Source organism: Rhyacophila brunnea, unplaced genomic scaffold, assembly GCF_057557595.1.
Source record: "Rhyacophila brunnea isolate RB1 unplaced genomic scaffold, BYU_Rbru_1.0 scaffold_5, whole genome shotgun sequence".
NCBI lineage: Eukaryota > Metazoa > Arthropoda > Insecta > Trichoptera > Rhyacophilidae > Rhyacophila > Rhyacophila brunnea.
Window position 1 is genome coordinate 1,697,213 of NW_028233170.1, and position 16,924 is coordinate 1,714,136.

Consider the following 16,924-nt stretch of genomic DNA (forward strand, 5'->3'; position numbering starts at 1 on the left):
AGTGTTACTAGTAGTATTTATCGATAATTCAATTAATATCCCTTATAATTGCCATTCTGTTTCTTCAGCACTTAGTAATCGGTTTAAAAACCTTATTTCCCACTTCGGTACTGTGATAGCAGACAGTTATTATAACTGCTTTTTTCACTTTCTTTAGTTTTCTTCCATAATATGCTTCGAATTGTACATTCTTTGATGTGGCAAAATATTAGAGCTGCCACTCTATGGGTCACAAATAGGAAATCCAATCCCGAGTCAAAATTCTGATCCCGGGATTTCGGGATAACAATTTGACAATCCCGGGATTGGAATTTTTTTTCTATTGTTAATATGAAAAATTTATATTTACAAATAACATTGATAAAATCAGTCAAAAATAAATCCAGTATAATTTATACTATTTAAGACATGTATTGTTAATATTGTATATCTACTTACGTTCAATCTTGGAAATACATAAGTTTAATGGAGTAAATAATATTGTAATATAAATGATAATGTGAATTTAATATGAGATTGCTGTTTCTGACAGTAAAGATTTAATGAATGGGTTAGCGAGATTTAAAATAGTAAGCAAACCATGGTGTACTTATGGCCTTTCCGCTTCATAACTCTAATTAGTCAGCCAAATATGAAACTGCCGTAAAACGTATGAGATTATGGTGGAATTACTTTGTTAATAGTGCGAAGCATTGTTTTTTTCCAATCTTTCTAATTATTATTAATTTATGTTAAAAATTAGAATGAATCGGCAACTTACACATGGGAATAAATCAAACTTCATTCAAATTCAGTTTATTATTTCTAATGTAGTTATTTGTTATTAAAGGTATTTTTTCTGTTATATTTTCGTTTTTATTTTATTTTCCATAAAAATTGATAAAAAAATTAATCCCGAAAGTTTGGGGATTATGTTTATCAATCCCGGGATTCATAGGTATCGAAAATAGCTCGGGATCCCGGGATTCAGGATCCCGGGATTGGAATCCTTAGTCACAAAGTAACATTAAAAGATTTCTGCATCTGACCAAATGTGAAAAAAGTTGATGTCGCAAAAGATATATCTGCAATTTTTTTTTAAAGAGATGATTTGAGGTTTGTGTTTCAATGCTAATCCCGCTTATTTTGATATAAAATACTACGAAATATCTTATAAACTAACTCACTTGTCAGACTGATTTCAAAACTGTGTTTTTTCTCTCCTGTAAAATTGTGTAAAATGTAGTTATAACCGTTTTCCATCACATTACCGACTTATTTTTAATGTCCTCTACTACTACTAGATTACTAAAGTCAAAAACGCCCCCAGATTCATCAAATGCCCACAGGACGTAAGCGACCACTTTCAAAAAAAAATCCATTCCTTGTAAAAAAAAAAAAAAAACTGTTAAGATAACCTTCAATATTTCTATGTCTAGGATAGTCAAAGGTTATTCTTTATATCCTCTACCTTGACGAGGAGCGGAAATGGTCATTATTTATCTTTTTATATTAATATTTTCATTATATCACGCAATTATTTGTTTAAGTAGATATATTATAATGTTTATTGTTCAAGATCGATGTCTTCACAATAAATTTATTATTTTAATGCATTTTATTAGTTTCATTTAACGTAATCGAATGCAATTTTTTTATCAGTCATGTTCTCCAAATTAACCTCCGATTTCCAAACGCCATAATGAATTAAGAATATAACAATATAGCATTGCCTTGCGAATATATCTTTCATGTCGTGTGCAGTTCGACCTTCACCCGCATTACCTGCCTCTGAGTGTTGATAATATGTCCCAATTAGTTTTGTAATTTACCTCGGCGAGTATTCCGTCAATACAAACACGATTAAAAACTTAAAACATCAGAATTACCAACCATACACACAATTAATTTCTTGTTTCAAAGAATCGCGTTGTATTTGACCTTAGTGCTTCAACAGCCAACAGGAAACATGCATATTTGTAAAACTTACTATTTACGTATTTTTCTCTAATATTTTGTTATGTTAATAAGTGATCAATAATAACAGTTAAACCTGCATTTTATATGAGCTGTCAGTAAAATTTTGCAACATCAATAATATTAATTATTTATAAATCGATGGCGATAAGCGTCGGCCTATAGCGTCGTGGGTTCCGGGTTCAAATCCCGGGTGTGGCAAGTACATATATTGTTTTTCAAATTGTGTATGAGTCAGAGTATGGACCTAATAGGTTGAGCAAGTGGCTGTCATCCATTTCTCGTAAAAACAAAATCTGTTAATACAAACCTCCACTCTGTGGATGCCCATATGATCTTATTAGGATCGGTCATGGTCGAAAGAAAAGAAAGAAGAGCAAATCGTAGAATGTACCAATTTCTTCTTATAAAAAATACTTTGTATAGCTGACTATTATCTCTTTATAAATATTTTGTTTTTATTAGTCTATAAATGTATCTATATTTTAGCCCCTAACATAATATATGAAAATTCTGCCATTCTACGTGCTATTGATCTATGTGTTTATGATAACTATATGAGCAATCAGTACATAATAATATGTACAATTACGTTTTTCTATTCTCAAAGTGTAGAAGTAATTGGTCACTTGAGAAAAAAGTAGATAAATAATAAATACGTGTTTTGCGTATTATAAAAGTTATTTTAAATGGCAATTTTATAAAATATAGTTTATTAAAACCTCACTTGGTAGACTTATTTATATATTATCTATTAAATGTAGGTACTTAGTTTATTAAGCACGTTTTACAACTAGTAAATATTTTTATAAATACCATAATTTAAATTAATACTATTTACGTCCATACTGTTCATTTAATAAAATACTACATTTACATACACAGATATTATAAAAATCGTGCCAATCAGACTTTTAGAATCACGTTCAAAATATTATATAATATCCTATAAGTAATCTAAATAATACTTTGCACATATCATTTGAAACGGTTTCGTTAAAACATTTTTAAAACTCTGAGATGTAAGAACCATATAATTATCTCAATATAATATGAAAAAAATACCGGGTGGCTCTAAATTTCGAGTCATTGAATGTATACACCTATGTGCAATTATTTACCGAATATATTACAATGGTTAAATTTTATCTGTGAAGTTATTTTAAAACTTATAAATATATAAATTTTACTTCATCATGTCCAAATATAGTTAATAATTTGAATTAAATGTACTTTTATACATAAAATTGTTATTTTTTATCTATTATTTGACTTCATATAAGTGCAATTTTCTGCTGTAAGTGACTTTATTAATTGTGCCAGCATTTAGGTACTTGGAGGAATTCCGTTTTACAAAATGATAATATAAATTATATTTAATTCTAGATGATGTTTTGTAAGGTTACATGTAAATTGTACGTAAAACATTTCACGGTAGCACAGTTCGCCGTGAGCTTTATGTCGGAAAGAGATGACCGTATACCATACGGTCTCCAATTTTATTAGATTCAATATGAACATTAATTCAATTTTCATTGCCGATTTTGGCAAAATTCATGGATTCAAGAATGAAAACCTAACCTAACAAATAATCCAGTATATCGACTATTTTCAAAATTTGTTTGCCGCTGGCTTCCTGTAAACCGACAAGAACCGTGTTTTATTTAGGTATGAATTTTATCTTAGTACTATACGACCCAAAGAGGTTGGACGGTCTTTATAAATATTCGACCATATATTTCCGATACAACATTTTACGGTGAAGTGTGATACGGTGAACTGCATACGTAAAAATTTCAAGACACGGTTTTGTAGGTCGATAGCTATTTTGTTTGTAACACCATTATCTATTGATAATAGTGTTACAACCGAAATGACTATCGACTTGAAAAAAACAACGTATAATAAGTTGTATAATTATTTGTGAGTAGGGATTCCAATCCCGGGATCCCGAGCTATTTTCGATACCTATGAATCCCGGGATTGATAAACATAATCCCGAAACTTTCGGGATTGATTTTCTTATCAATTTTTATGGTAAATAAAATAAAAACGAAAATATAACAGAAAAAATACTTTAAATAACAAATAACTACATTAGAAATAAACAGAGTTTGAATGAAGTTTGATTTATACCTATGTGTAAGTTGCCGATTCATTTTATTTTTTCACATAAATTAATAAAAATGAGAAAGATTGGAAAAACAATGCTTTCGTTTCGCACTATTAACAAAGTAATTCCACCATGATCTCATACGTTTTACGGCAGTTTCATATTTGGCTGACTAATTAGATTTATGAAGCGGAAAGGCCATAAGTACACCATGATTTGCTATTTTATTACTATTTTAAATCTCGCTAACCCATTCATTAAGTCTTTACTATCAAAAACAGCAATCTCATATAAAATTCACATTATTATTTATATTACAATATTATTTACTCCATTAAACTTATGTATTTCCAAGATTGAACGTATACAATATTAACAATAAATGTCTTAAATAGTATAAATTATACTAGATTTATTTTTCACCGATTTTATCAATGTTATTTGTAAATATAAAAATTTTATATTAACAATGGAAAAAGAATGCCAATCCCGGGATTGTCAAATAGTAATCCCGAAATCCCGGGATCAGAATTTTGGCTCCTAGATTAGGAATTTAGATTCCCTATTTGTGAGTAATTTTGATTAGGTACTAACTCATTCTTAACTTATCATCACTAAATTAAACCTTGCCGTTATTACAGTATACTATAAATGAATCTTGTATTCAAACAATCTATTTGGCTTATAATGTAATATTTATTATAGTTTAAGTGAATAAAATATATTCATTACCTGAAACCCATGTTGCGTTTAATCCTTCCTGGGCAAATTTTGCACTTGTCATGACGTCCTCCAAGGAGACATATTTCTTGGCATTCTGTTTTCCAGATAGCGGAGTGGCATGTCCAATTGCTATAGTTACCAGGAAGAAGGACAGACATAGCTGCGAAAAAAATAAAATATATATCATTATTATCCATATATATTAAGAGTTAAATAAAACAATACTGTGAACTATTAATATCAATTGCATTTTAGTTTTATGTTGATCAATACGGTTAAATTAAATATGTGATAATTTTTAAGAGTTACCGTAATTCATACCTATACGAATGTATTTTCAATCTAATACATCTTACTGATAATTTTCATGTTAAGTAATCAATACTAATCCGGCGGCATAGCTCGGGAAATCCATCGAATTGTGCACTTTTGTATAAAATCATAAATTTTGACTTGATGAGTAGTTGTAATTTTAAAGATATTGAGCCAGCCAGTCGCGATTTTAGCACTAAATAAAAAATAAAAAAAAATAAAAAATTTCAATTTTATATAATTTTATTACCGTCTGATTTGATTAATTTTCTGTTTAGACACGGATTTTATGGTGCTGAATACTAATTTAAACTTAAACTTGACATTTTATAACCGATTTCATATACAATACCAACATGGTAACCAAAAAATCACATTGTTTTTTTCTGATTCGATTATTTAAATTTATTCTAACATTTTAACTTTAAAAAAACCATTTTATGTTTTTTTATCAACATATTCTGTGTCACTGTGTTAATCACTATGTTTGACATACTTTTTAAAAGGAAAAATAAATTAACGGCTGAACCCGACATATATTAAAATATTGTTATATTAACTTCACACTAAGATATTTACCACAAAAACGACGCTCATTAAATATTGTTATGATCTATTTGTGGTGAATTAATCATTGTGGTGAGTAAAACTACAGTAGGTACCTAACCACATTATGAGAAGGGTATAGTATTCTCCAGCACACTGTTTAAGTAATTATCATTAAATAGCATTCGTGGTAGAGGAAGTGGATTGTGGATTAAGAATCCTTGTGTCCATATCCACACCACCATTCCGAGCAACGGTCAATGGAGAAGATCGTCATTATAGTGGCAGACCTCTGAGATAGGATGACACAGTAAGATAAAGTATAATAATTAGTAATTTAGCCTTTTAATATATACTAACATATTTATATTTTAATATATTTATATATCCTTTCCCGAGTCTAGACGATATTATCATTTTATTTTTAAGCACGTGAATAGAATATTAAATATTCCAATCGGTTGTTGTTCTGCAAGTCAATAAACTTGGAAAGATGTGTCGGCCTGATCGAGGGATGCTGCGAATGTGTTGATGAATATTTTAAGGATTAAAATGACAACTCCAAAAAAAAAACGATTATATGAGCAGCACAGGTAGTTTTCAAAGTGGAAAGGAAACGAAATATATTGTCAGTATTAACAACTATAAAACTTTAATGTGACGAACATATTATAATATGCGTCACGTACCAAGTTATGGTGAGAGCAATTATATACTACATAATTTTTACAGCGCTCGAAATCAGTTCGTGAAATCCCTGAGCTTAGCTCCGTCTCGTGGCAAAATGAAATATTGCATTTTGATTCATGAATTATTAAAAAGTAATGTATTTATTTTTTTAAATTTATACTAAACTTATCGGAATTTTATTAAAAAGTATGTTTATGATGGGGCGTAAACCTCAATTTTCGTCTGCGGCGCCGACAGCATTTTAACTTAATTTTGCATGCCACAAGATGGTTATCCCAGTTGTATAACTAGTCTGCGCAGGCGTATAACAAAAATATTAAATATGGCACATCCTTTGTCTCCGAATGCTGGTTGTCCAAATTCGAAAGAAAATTTATTTGTCAAAGTAACCGAATCCAAAGGATTCAAACAATTTTACTTTTCTGAAAATTATGTAATTACAATTATTAAATTAAAGAAGTAATAATAACAGACAAACAACACGTCGCACAGAATGTAGGCTACTGAACGTAAAATGAAAATAATCGGCGCGCGTAAGTAATCGGGGCGGGGCGCGGGTCGCGGATGGGCTGCGCGTCTATGCCGGCTCGCACATCACAGCTCGCATTGTGTGCCTGACGGCCATAAATCAAAACTTCCGAGACCGCCGCCGAATGTTGCATGCTACAACCTCGCACATCTGCCTAGCGGCAAACGTCAAACGCGAAAAAGGAGAAGTCTCTCGTCTGCCATTTTTATTGTGTTGATCGTATGAACAAACGTCAAACGCGGTGACCAGCGATGAGCGAGCAATAACAGTGTAGACAGAGACAGAGACAGACAGAAATGGCCGATTGTGCGGGCTGTGCGCATGCGCGGAGTCGACATTTTTCGAAATCGACATGCAGGCTTTAGCAAACGCAATTCGTCGCATGCAGGAGCGTCGCAGCGTCGCAGTTGCATCGGCCAATCTGCGAAGCTCCATTTGATAACGTTTGTTTCTTGGTTTACGATGACGTCACATCGACGAATTCGTCGTAAGACGCATGCAGCGAGTTCTGATGTGCGAGCCCTCTATAGTTATTGTACGTCTATTTTTCGTAATGCTTATGCGACGGAGATTATGAGTAAAACATGTTCGATGTTAAAATCTAATGCAGTTATTTTTATATAATAGACAAAATTATTACATAAATATGTTAATATTTTTATTATTATAGTAATTTTGTGTTTAAAATTACTATCCGGCGCATGAAAATGTCTGAGCGGTATCGACGTCATGCCACTTATAAAATATCGAGGCATCGTCTCATAGATACTATTTACCATTGTCTGGTGAATCTGACACACGAATGGACAAAAATAATATCGCGCGGACTAATAATAATATGTGTAATGATTTAAGTTTCAGTTAGCTAGTATATATAATTTCGAAGTTGATTTGAAAAAGAAATAGATTATCAATAGTTAAATATTATTGCAATATCGTAGATATAAAACAATAGACGATTACTACGTTTATTTCATTGATATTTACACCCAAACTTTTGATGTTTTCTTTGCGTTGGATTGTAAAAAAAAACCTCGGGCATCTATTCTATACACAAGACTGCAACTTACTTGAACTTGCTAAATGCTATGTTTTAACAGCACCTCTTTTGGCTGTGATAATTTTTAGAGCGAGATAGACAGTTTTGACTGTTAAGATGGCTAACTTATTGTAATTGTTACAATAAGTATTAATACTTCGATACAAACCTACCCTAGACAGCTGCCGTAGCGGCCGACAGCAATCTTGTGTACAGATTAAATGCGCTGAAATTGAATAAATAATCAAATTATAATATGTAAAATACTTAATATTCACATGGACATAATGTTATTACTTACTTTTCGAGAATAAAATCGTTTAAGTACTTATTGGTTTATTCAATTATGATGTTTGTTGTGAAAACAAATATCTATGTTTTACTCGTGTATCTTCAACATTAGTATAGTGTGTATCTCTCTTATAAAGAAACTATACTTTGATAAGTAGTGGCTGTTTTCAAAAATCCTATCGCAGATCAATAAAATTGAGACTGTAAGTAATTATGATATTTTCGAAAAATTATTAAATTTACACCAGCCACTCAATAAAAATGGATTAAGATTAATGATACATAATAAGTAGGTGTATAAAATGTTCACTTAAATTTACGATCCAGCAGATAACATTATTTATAACGCATTGTTTACTAAAACTAATGCCATGTAAACCTATTTAAATTATGCCTTACATACTAATATTGAAAACCTTTTTTACGGTTTTTACTAATGTAATATTCTGCAAAATAATCAGACGATATTTAATCTAAATACCGACCCAGATCTTTGCATAGAATGACATGGTTACCTGATAAAAAGATAATTAAAAAGTTTGGTGACGATAATAAAAAATATCGTCACCAAACTTTCAATAGTACATACATTTTTTTTAATTATGTGCATATCTGTAACTGGATCCTTTTCTCCGCGAGCATATTAATAAGTTAATTTTATCCACTTTCCTACGCAATAACATTTTCTATTTTGTATAAGAAAAATTTTCAATATTTCCGACAAAAAATAAGTTTTTGGCAGAAAAACTGTCAATAGTACACAATTATTATAGATACTTAAAAGATATATATAAAAATCAACAGAACCTTGATATCTGGAGGGTAGCATAATGGTCAAATGGTTTGGACAGTTTCAGTCACAAAAGAACAATGATTTATTCAAAAGTACAATACAAAATTGGATATTCATTTCAAATAATGACTGATCGTACTTATGTCTAATAATTAATTATAAAAAATATGAAATTTGATGACTGAAAATAAAAATCACATGACCGACCCTCGATTGATTGATCGGATTTTTCTGCGACCAGGTAAATCCGACCTCAAAAATTACAGCACTTTTTGAGAATTTAATATTGTTAAACCTTCGGCTCAAATTATTATTAAAATTATATTTTTTTACCTACAATTTATTTCATAAAAGAATTTACAATTAAGATTAAACAAAAACACGATAACTTAGAAATATGTCTTACATTTATAACCTGACATAAAAATCGTAATTTAAATTACACAAACGATGAACTTTTCACACAAAATTACTGTCATTTATAATTAATCTTGCTGCCGAATATGAGTAGACAACCAGAAGCTTAGCATTACCTTTACTTTAAGACATTGACACTTAAGAGAAGATACAAAAAAATGATTAATAAATATAAATAAGAAGTGGCTATAGACCAAGAATTTGATAACAATAAAATAACCAACTGAATATTTTTGACTGCCGGATACATTTTACACAAAATAAAAAAGTATCTACTGTTTTTTTTTTAATAAATCAACATTTCTAATACCAACCAAATGCCGCCCCTCCCCCTACAATGTGATATTAAAAACCGTATACGAGAAATAGTTGTCAGCCATTTGACCGATCGATTAGGTTCTTGCTCCATTTGAAAAATAAAATGAATATTTTTAAACGCAACAGTGTAAATAAAACTATAACTATGCTCGAAAAGTGACGAATCAGAAAAAAAATCTTGTCAAACTGACATTAGAGTAAAAGTCCGCACTAACCTAACTACTAACAGTGAGTAATCAAGCATCCTGAATCAAAGCGTATAATTATTATTATGTTTATTTCATTATTATATTAAAATCCACCACTACATGATTACGACTAAATCAATTCTAAATTCTAGCGAAACAGTTGGCTTCGCTAATACTATTTAATTTGGTAATAAATTATTTTAAATATTATGTTGGTACGAGGATTGCTTAGTATTGATAATCTTAACTTAATATTTTAAAAAATATTTATAAATACTTGGCATATTCTATTTTTAACAATATGTCAGATATTTTTTTTCTGTATAAAAAAAATGTATTGAAACCCCACAAAAAGTATTTTTATTTTCATCGAATTACCTACGATATAATATACCTACCTAATACAATATTGTTACGTAATAATAGTTGTATTTGATTTTCATATAATGAACATTTTTTAATAGTTATGTTCGTATCACAATATGCATTAAAGCTGTACACCTAAATAAAACGAATATTCAATATTGGAAATATTAGAAAACTACGTGAGCTTTGAATTTCTTAAATTTTATATCCTGTTCGTCATTAAATCTTCAGCCAAAAGTGGCTTCAAAGTCTTGGTCTGTGGAGACTGACTTTCACATTTCTATCACCTTAATCTGTCTCTCTTAAAATATCTCTTAAAATGTCAAACATTATATACGGAAGAGTGCTATAAGACTGGTTTACTTGAAAAACATCAACATTAGATAATAACTTTGTCAGAAGCATCTGTTACATGCTTTTCACCACAACTACAAAATGTTTTCGCTATGATAGTAATTACTAATTACTTACCCGCCATCACATCGTGAACGTCTTTACGACAAAATTATATTTTTTTTTAATTAATGAGTACATTTTTACATGCCAACGAAAAGCTTACCCCACCTTAAGCCTTCTCCTCACATACTTAATGAAGTCTTATTGATTACTGGTAATAAATATATACATATCCGTCAACGAAGCAACCTCGAGTGAAACCGCGTATTTCAGTCAGATGTCACAAATTTATTATTGATTTAATTTATTAAAACACTTTTTTTTAGTACCTACTCCACTTTTAACAAATAAATCTGGATCAGTTTCGTCCACCTAAGAGGGACATTAACTATATCATAATGTTATCTTGTCGACACTAAAGAAATGAACAAAAACATCATATTATAATGATTTGTTAGGATGTAGTAGATATTATTATATATGTAAATTTTGTAATTTTTTGTCTTCAAGCATAACATTTTATTGGATATAAAAACTATAAACACTCAACTCTTTTGAATTTTTCCAACACCTTTGATTTTGGACTAAATTTAATCAGAATAAATTTCAAATTTAAAACAATATTAAATCCATCAAATATAATAATATGCCCCTAGTCGCTTATTATTATGAAGATTTTTCCTTGTTAATTGTATGATAAAATAATTCTGACTTGATCATGAATTCAATGTCATGGAATTACGATGTATGCGTCCCTATATTTAAATAGTCAGATTGCCTTTAAATTTTGATAGTATGATGAATTGTAATGAATGAATATCTACGTAAAAAAGCCTCAAAAGTTAGTCTTAAAAGACAGAGATAATATAATATTATGTATGTTACAATGCGAAGAATTTAACTAATAATAATTATAATATATATATAGGCACGACTAGATAAACAGTGTGGATGGTGTCCTTATCAATATACATAATAATATATAATAATATAAACTGTGACAAAGAATTCAATAAAAAATATTTTTGAATTCTTAGTAAGTATAATAAACATAAAATTATACCAATGTGTATCTAATTTTACTACGATTATAAACAACTCTTAATAAACAATAACAATTCACAAGAATTCATTGACGTAAGTACACGGTAATAGGTAGGTAGCCACGATGGCCGCGCGGTTTAAGCGTTGGACTAACTCCGTGGGTCCCAGGTTCGAATCCCGGGACTGACAAGTACACATATTTTTTTTCAATTTGTATCTCTCAGGGTATATACCTTGAGCAAGTGGCTGACATCTATTTCTCGTAAAAAACAAAATCTGTTAATACAAAACTCTACTCTGTGGAGGCCCATATTATGATCCTATTAGGAAAGGACATGGTCGAAAGAAAAAAAGATAAGGTACTATGTAGATACCTAGATATATATATATTTGTAAAAATAGTAAATATTACTATTCATCGTACCTATAACAAAATATTAATGTCTTTCTCGACAAGACAAAGTTAATAACTATCAAAATATCGAATAAAACCTTTGAATATCAAGATACGTGAAGCTGAAATTTATTACTAATGCTGGTAATTAAATTATCTGCGAGTCGGTTCCGATTGCAAGTTCAATAAAATTGTAGCATCATTTACATATTTACAATTTTATTGTGCTCTGAGATTTATTAGCAAAGTCCATACTGAGATGATAAAAAAATTACTTTGCATTAGTATAACAAGCTAAAACAGCTTTTATTAGAAGTAAATAAAACTAAAATTATTTTGTGAATATTCGCGTGTAATCAATCGTAAATACCTAACAGTGAGGTAAGTAGGTACTTCAGTTAGTAACGTCACAACACCGTCAAATTGTGATCGCAGTGAATATTTTTTTCGTATTTGCCAATCTAACCATAATAAAATCGTTATGGAATCGCTATCAAGCGTTATGATATAATACAAATAGTGCATAATATTCATTTGTAGCTAAATTCCAAATCCGTTGATAATAAATTCACTTCGTGATAATAACTTTGATAATAAAAAAACAATTAAAATTTCTACACATTTTTCAGTGATAATTATTAAAAAACGCAGGCGAAAGATTATATTATATATACGATAAATAATTTAACATTTCAATTCACTAAAGTGTCAAATGCTCAAATGATCTACAAATAATGACCGCAACGAATAAAATAATATTCAATTTAATATAAGAAATACGTATGTACAGAAAAGCATATCAGTTAATTAAATTTAAAATTACTCTTGTAATTAACATTAATTACTTATTGATTAAAATTAAACTTAACCCAAATTTTGTCAAGATAATATGCACATTTTAGTAATTTAAGATTCCAAGATACTTTACTTGTTTATTTGAACGATCAAATTTGTTTAATTCACACAAAAACACGCAAAACTACACTATAAACTCAAATAATCATGTGTATAGTAAAGAATAATTTATTCCGTAGCAAAATGAAAACGAAAATAAATGAAAAAAGTATGAGTCAATCGATACATCTAAATTAATAAATTTCACACAGAAAAATAGATTTTCACATTTCAATCAAAAAAATATGCCTCTCAAATTGTTGTTTTTAAATTCACACAGAATTAAATGTCATATTATGTAGTTATTTAAGTAAGTGTCAATCTTAATACACCGAAAAGCCGAAATATATTTATTATAATTCAATTGTATCACTATAATATTTTTTTTTATTTCAATCGAGTAAATTCTAGCTCTATTAATAATTTAAATCTCGTACCACACTTTTAAAAGCTGCCATCTTTGTGAATGAAGATGTCACAATAATTAATAATTATTGTCGTTAACACTGTCAACAGTTGATAATATTGTTAATTTTTAATTTGCACCAGGTGAGTTGTTGTGGCGGTGGGTACACCTTTCCACCGGTACCGATGTTTATTGACTGACCGAGGAGTGAAGCCAGTGTTGCCATCGTTTTGTCGCCGAATTATAGTACGCAATCCAATAAATTATAGTATTTCAATAAACAATATAGTACTCGATGTTTTCGATTTAAAGTGGATAGATTTTTTGTTTCTCACAAAAGAAAAGTTTCTTTCCCTATCTTAGAACATCAAATATGTCCACCCTGCAAAAAAAGCTAATTTAATATTATTTAAATTAAATATTTTACCTTTATAATGTCCCGTGATTACTACTTGTATTTCTAAAGTAAATGAATGACGATGTTGAGTTTAAATTGTAATTTAAATTTAAATAAGTCTACCAACAACCTTTAAATTCTAGCTCTATTACCCAATTAGGTATCTCGATAATTTTCATTATCTTTCAGCTGGCTAAAAATGGTGTCATTTTTCTACCTAAAATTTAAATTAATGGCTCAATAAACCAATAATAATACTTGCACCAATAATAGATATTAGTCTACTATTATAGATCCACCAGTATAAGTTGTCAGTTGAGTGAAGGCGCCATATGCAAACATTTGAGATTATCATTCAATACTTTTTATATTGTAATGAGCTTAGTTCTAAATTCGAACATCTGACGTTTTATGATGATATATATATATATATATATATATAGTCTAGTATAGAAAACCTAATGCAATTGCTCTAAATTATAGTAATGCAATGATTGACAGTAAACAAGTGAAGTGCTACGGCGTAAAATGAAAAAAACAAACAAAAGAAAATTGAGCGGATCTGTATCAGTCTCTGATATTGAACATTGTGGTATTTTAGGCGTACTGTACCATTTTCTTATAATATTACGCGAACCAAAATTATAGTACAAATACTATAATTATAGTACGGTTGGTGATGACGTTTGACAAAAGAGAAAACAGACCGGTGTTTGACTTTGTTTGAGGCGGGCCTCCGAAGCGTATCTCTCTAATCTATTTTCCTATATCGGCAAATCGTAGACATATAATAAATGAGAATATTTTTTCTGTATTCTTGTATATTTTTTTCCCCCAAAATATGTGTATTATCAAACAAAATTAACAATAGAAATATCTGGTATATTATTATGCTACAAAATTTTTTACTCAATATATTTTTGGCATAACTAATCGAAAAATCATGTTTTCTAAGTTATTCTTCTTCATCGTATTTTCTGCAGCCGGAGGGTTAGTGATTATCTTGACCAGTACCTTCAAAATGCCCTCTACCTCAAGCCATCAAAATGAAAATTGTGCTTAAGAATAAATAAAGCCTGATATCATAGAAATATCTCATTAGAGATAACTCCATTAGTTACCATTGTTCCCAGAATGGACGATTTTACACCTCTTGAGTGTAGTATTTTTATTGTGTATAATTATTACTAATGATCTATTATTACGTTTTTGACGATTCTTTTTATACACTTATCGAGTGTATTATTATTGATAAGGTAATGGTTTTTTTTACAAACTCTTCATCTATTCATAATTTGTTTGTTATATTTTTTTTTTATTGTGACCTACCTACCTACTTTATTGTATTGATTTGTTATATAATTTAAAGTTATTAGTATTCGGTGTCAGTGTTTATTTGCCTTTTGGTGAGTGTACACAGTGCCTGAAGATGCCGAAAGACGAAACCCGGGTCCCAAAAAACGACTCAAATAGAATAGTATAAAACTTAAATCCATTAGAATTTAATTAAAATGCTAGTTTTTTTTCAAGATAAATATTTAATATAACGCATGTATCTACATAAATTACTAAACTAAACTTTTGATTTTGTTTATGATTATTTTTGAATTATCGAAAGTACGTGCAGTCGCTTCAATCTATTTAGTCACTTTTGAATCATTATTGATCGTAGACAGTTAATTCTATATCCGTAATCCGCTTGAGACTCCTAACATGGTGAACTAGTCCCCACCATCACTTCTCGGCCTGGTCTTCACTTAACATCTTAAAAAGGTATCACAATCTTGACTGTCATAAACATAAAATATTCAAAGATTTTATCAAACCCTGACAATATAACTGACAAACATATTTAACACCGATTAGCAATTTATCGTCCAGACAAAACGTGTTCAAGAGGGCCTTCAAACCTGTAAAACTAGCAGTTGTCACTTGGGTAATATAAATTTACTGTGCACAGTAGTCATTCCTCTATCCTCTCGTATGTATAGGTGGAGTGACTCCGTCAGGCAGGCCATGTCTCAAAAATGGAAGACACCCAATAATCCGATAGACTCCGGGAAAGAAAACGCATGAATATACACTGCGATTGTCGGACTATATACAAAAAAAAACAATATCTCCGAGACTATAAATACTATCTATTCGCTATTGTTCAGTAAAAAATAGAGAATCGTTGATTGATACTAACGCAACCAAAATTGCGTATCAATATTAATCTGAATACCAGTGGCGAAGAGTGGCGTTAGGCTGTTAAGATTCTTCATAAAAATAGTGCACACTAAACATTATAAGTCATACTCATTTGTTTTCATTGAACTAAGAATACAATTTGCAGATGTTGCTGGTTAATTTTTAATTAGACCCCGCCTAAACAAATCCATAATAGTTTAGGTATGCCATGGGCGATTCGACAAAAATAGTAGACACTTTTTCAGTCACTTATTTGTTTTCATTGAATGAAGATTACATAATATTAGAGATGGTGTTGGTTAGTTTTTGAAATTCATTAAGCCCTGCTTAAACCAAACCATAATCGATGAAAAATATTCTTCTATCTATAAAATATCTTAAATTACGTAGGGTCTAATGGCATAATTTTACATATTTTATAAATAAACGAATATTTTTTGTCTATTATTTACTGTGGCATAGATTAGACAGGGTTTAATTGAATTTCAAAAACTAACAAACACTATCTACACATTGTAGTCTTAGTTCAATGAAAACCGATACGTTTGACTGACAAAGTTTAGTGTGAACTCATTATGTCGGATCTTAACTGCTTACCTCCACCATTCACCATTGGAATGCATAATCCAGCTGATTATGTATGCATACATATTTATACGTAAGTTATAAGAAAATACGTGGAAAACTCTAATTGAATTTTAAAATTATTTACAATCACATATTGACATTTAGATTAGCAACATAAAGAACAATGTGATGTTTACTTCTGCATTTATGAAGTACTCGTATTAATGGCGTAATAGTTTCTTCATCATTATTTCATTGATATTACAGTATACAATTATACATAGGTATCTACTTCATCTTTCAAGAATTAAATTTAAATCATATTTTTCAGGTGTACCTAACTACATCGATT

The 16,924-nt window shown here is 29.8% G+C and overlaps 1 protein-coding gene across 1 annotated transcript in view; it reads right to left on the reverse strand.

Annotated features, from left to right (window-relative positions):
* LOC147065880 (venom dipeptidyl peptidase 4) overlaps window positions 1-13,613 on the reverse strand; it is a 45,136-nt gene extending 31,523 nt beyond the window's left edge. The window contains exons 1-2 of the mRNA XM_085955907.1: window positions 13,447-13,613; window positions 4,802-4,952 (exon numbers count right to left, since the gene is read on the reverse strand). Of these exons, the coding sequence (XP_085812033.1) occupies window positions 4,802-4,952; window positions 13,447-13,467 (172 nt within the window). The 5' untranslated portion in view covers window positions 13,468-13,613. The remainder of the gene's footprint in view (window positions 1-4,801; window positions 4,953-13,446) is intronic.
* Window positions 13,614-16,924: the final 3,311 nt, after the last annotated feature.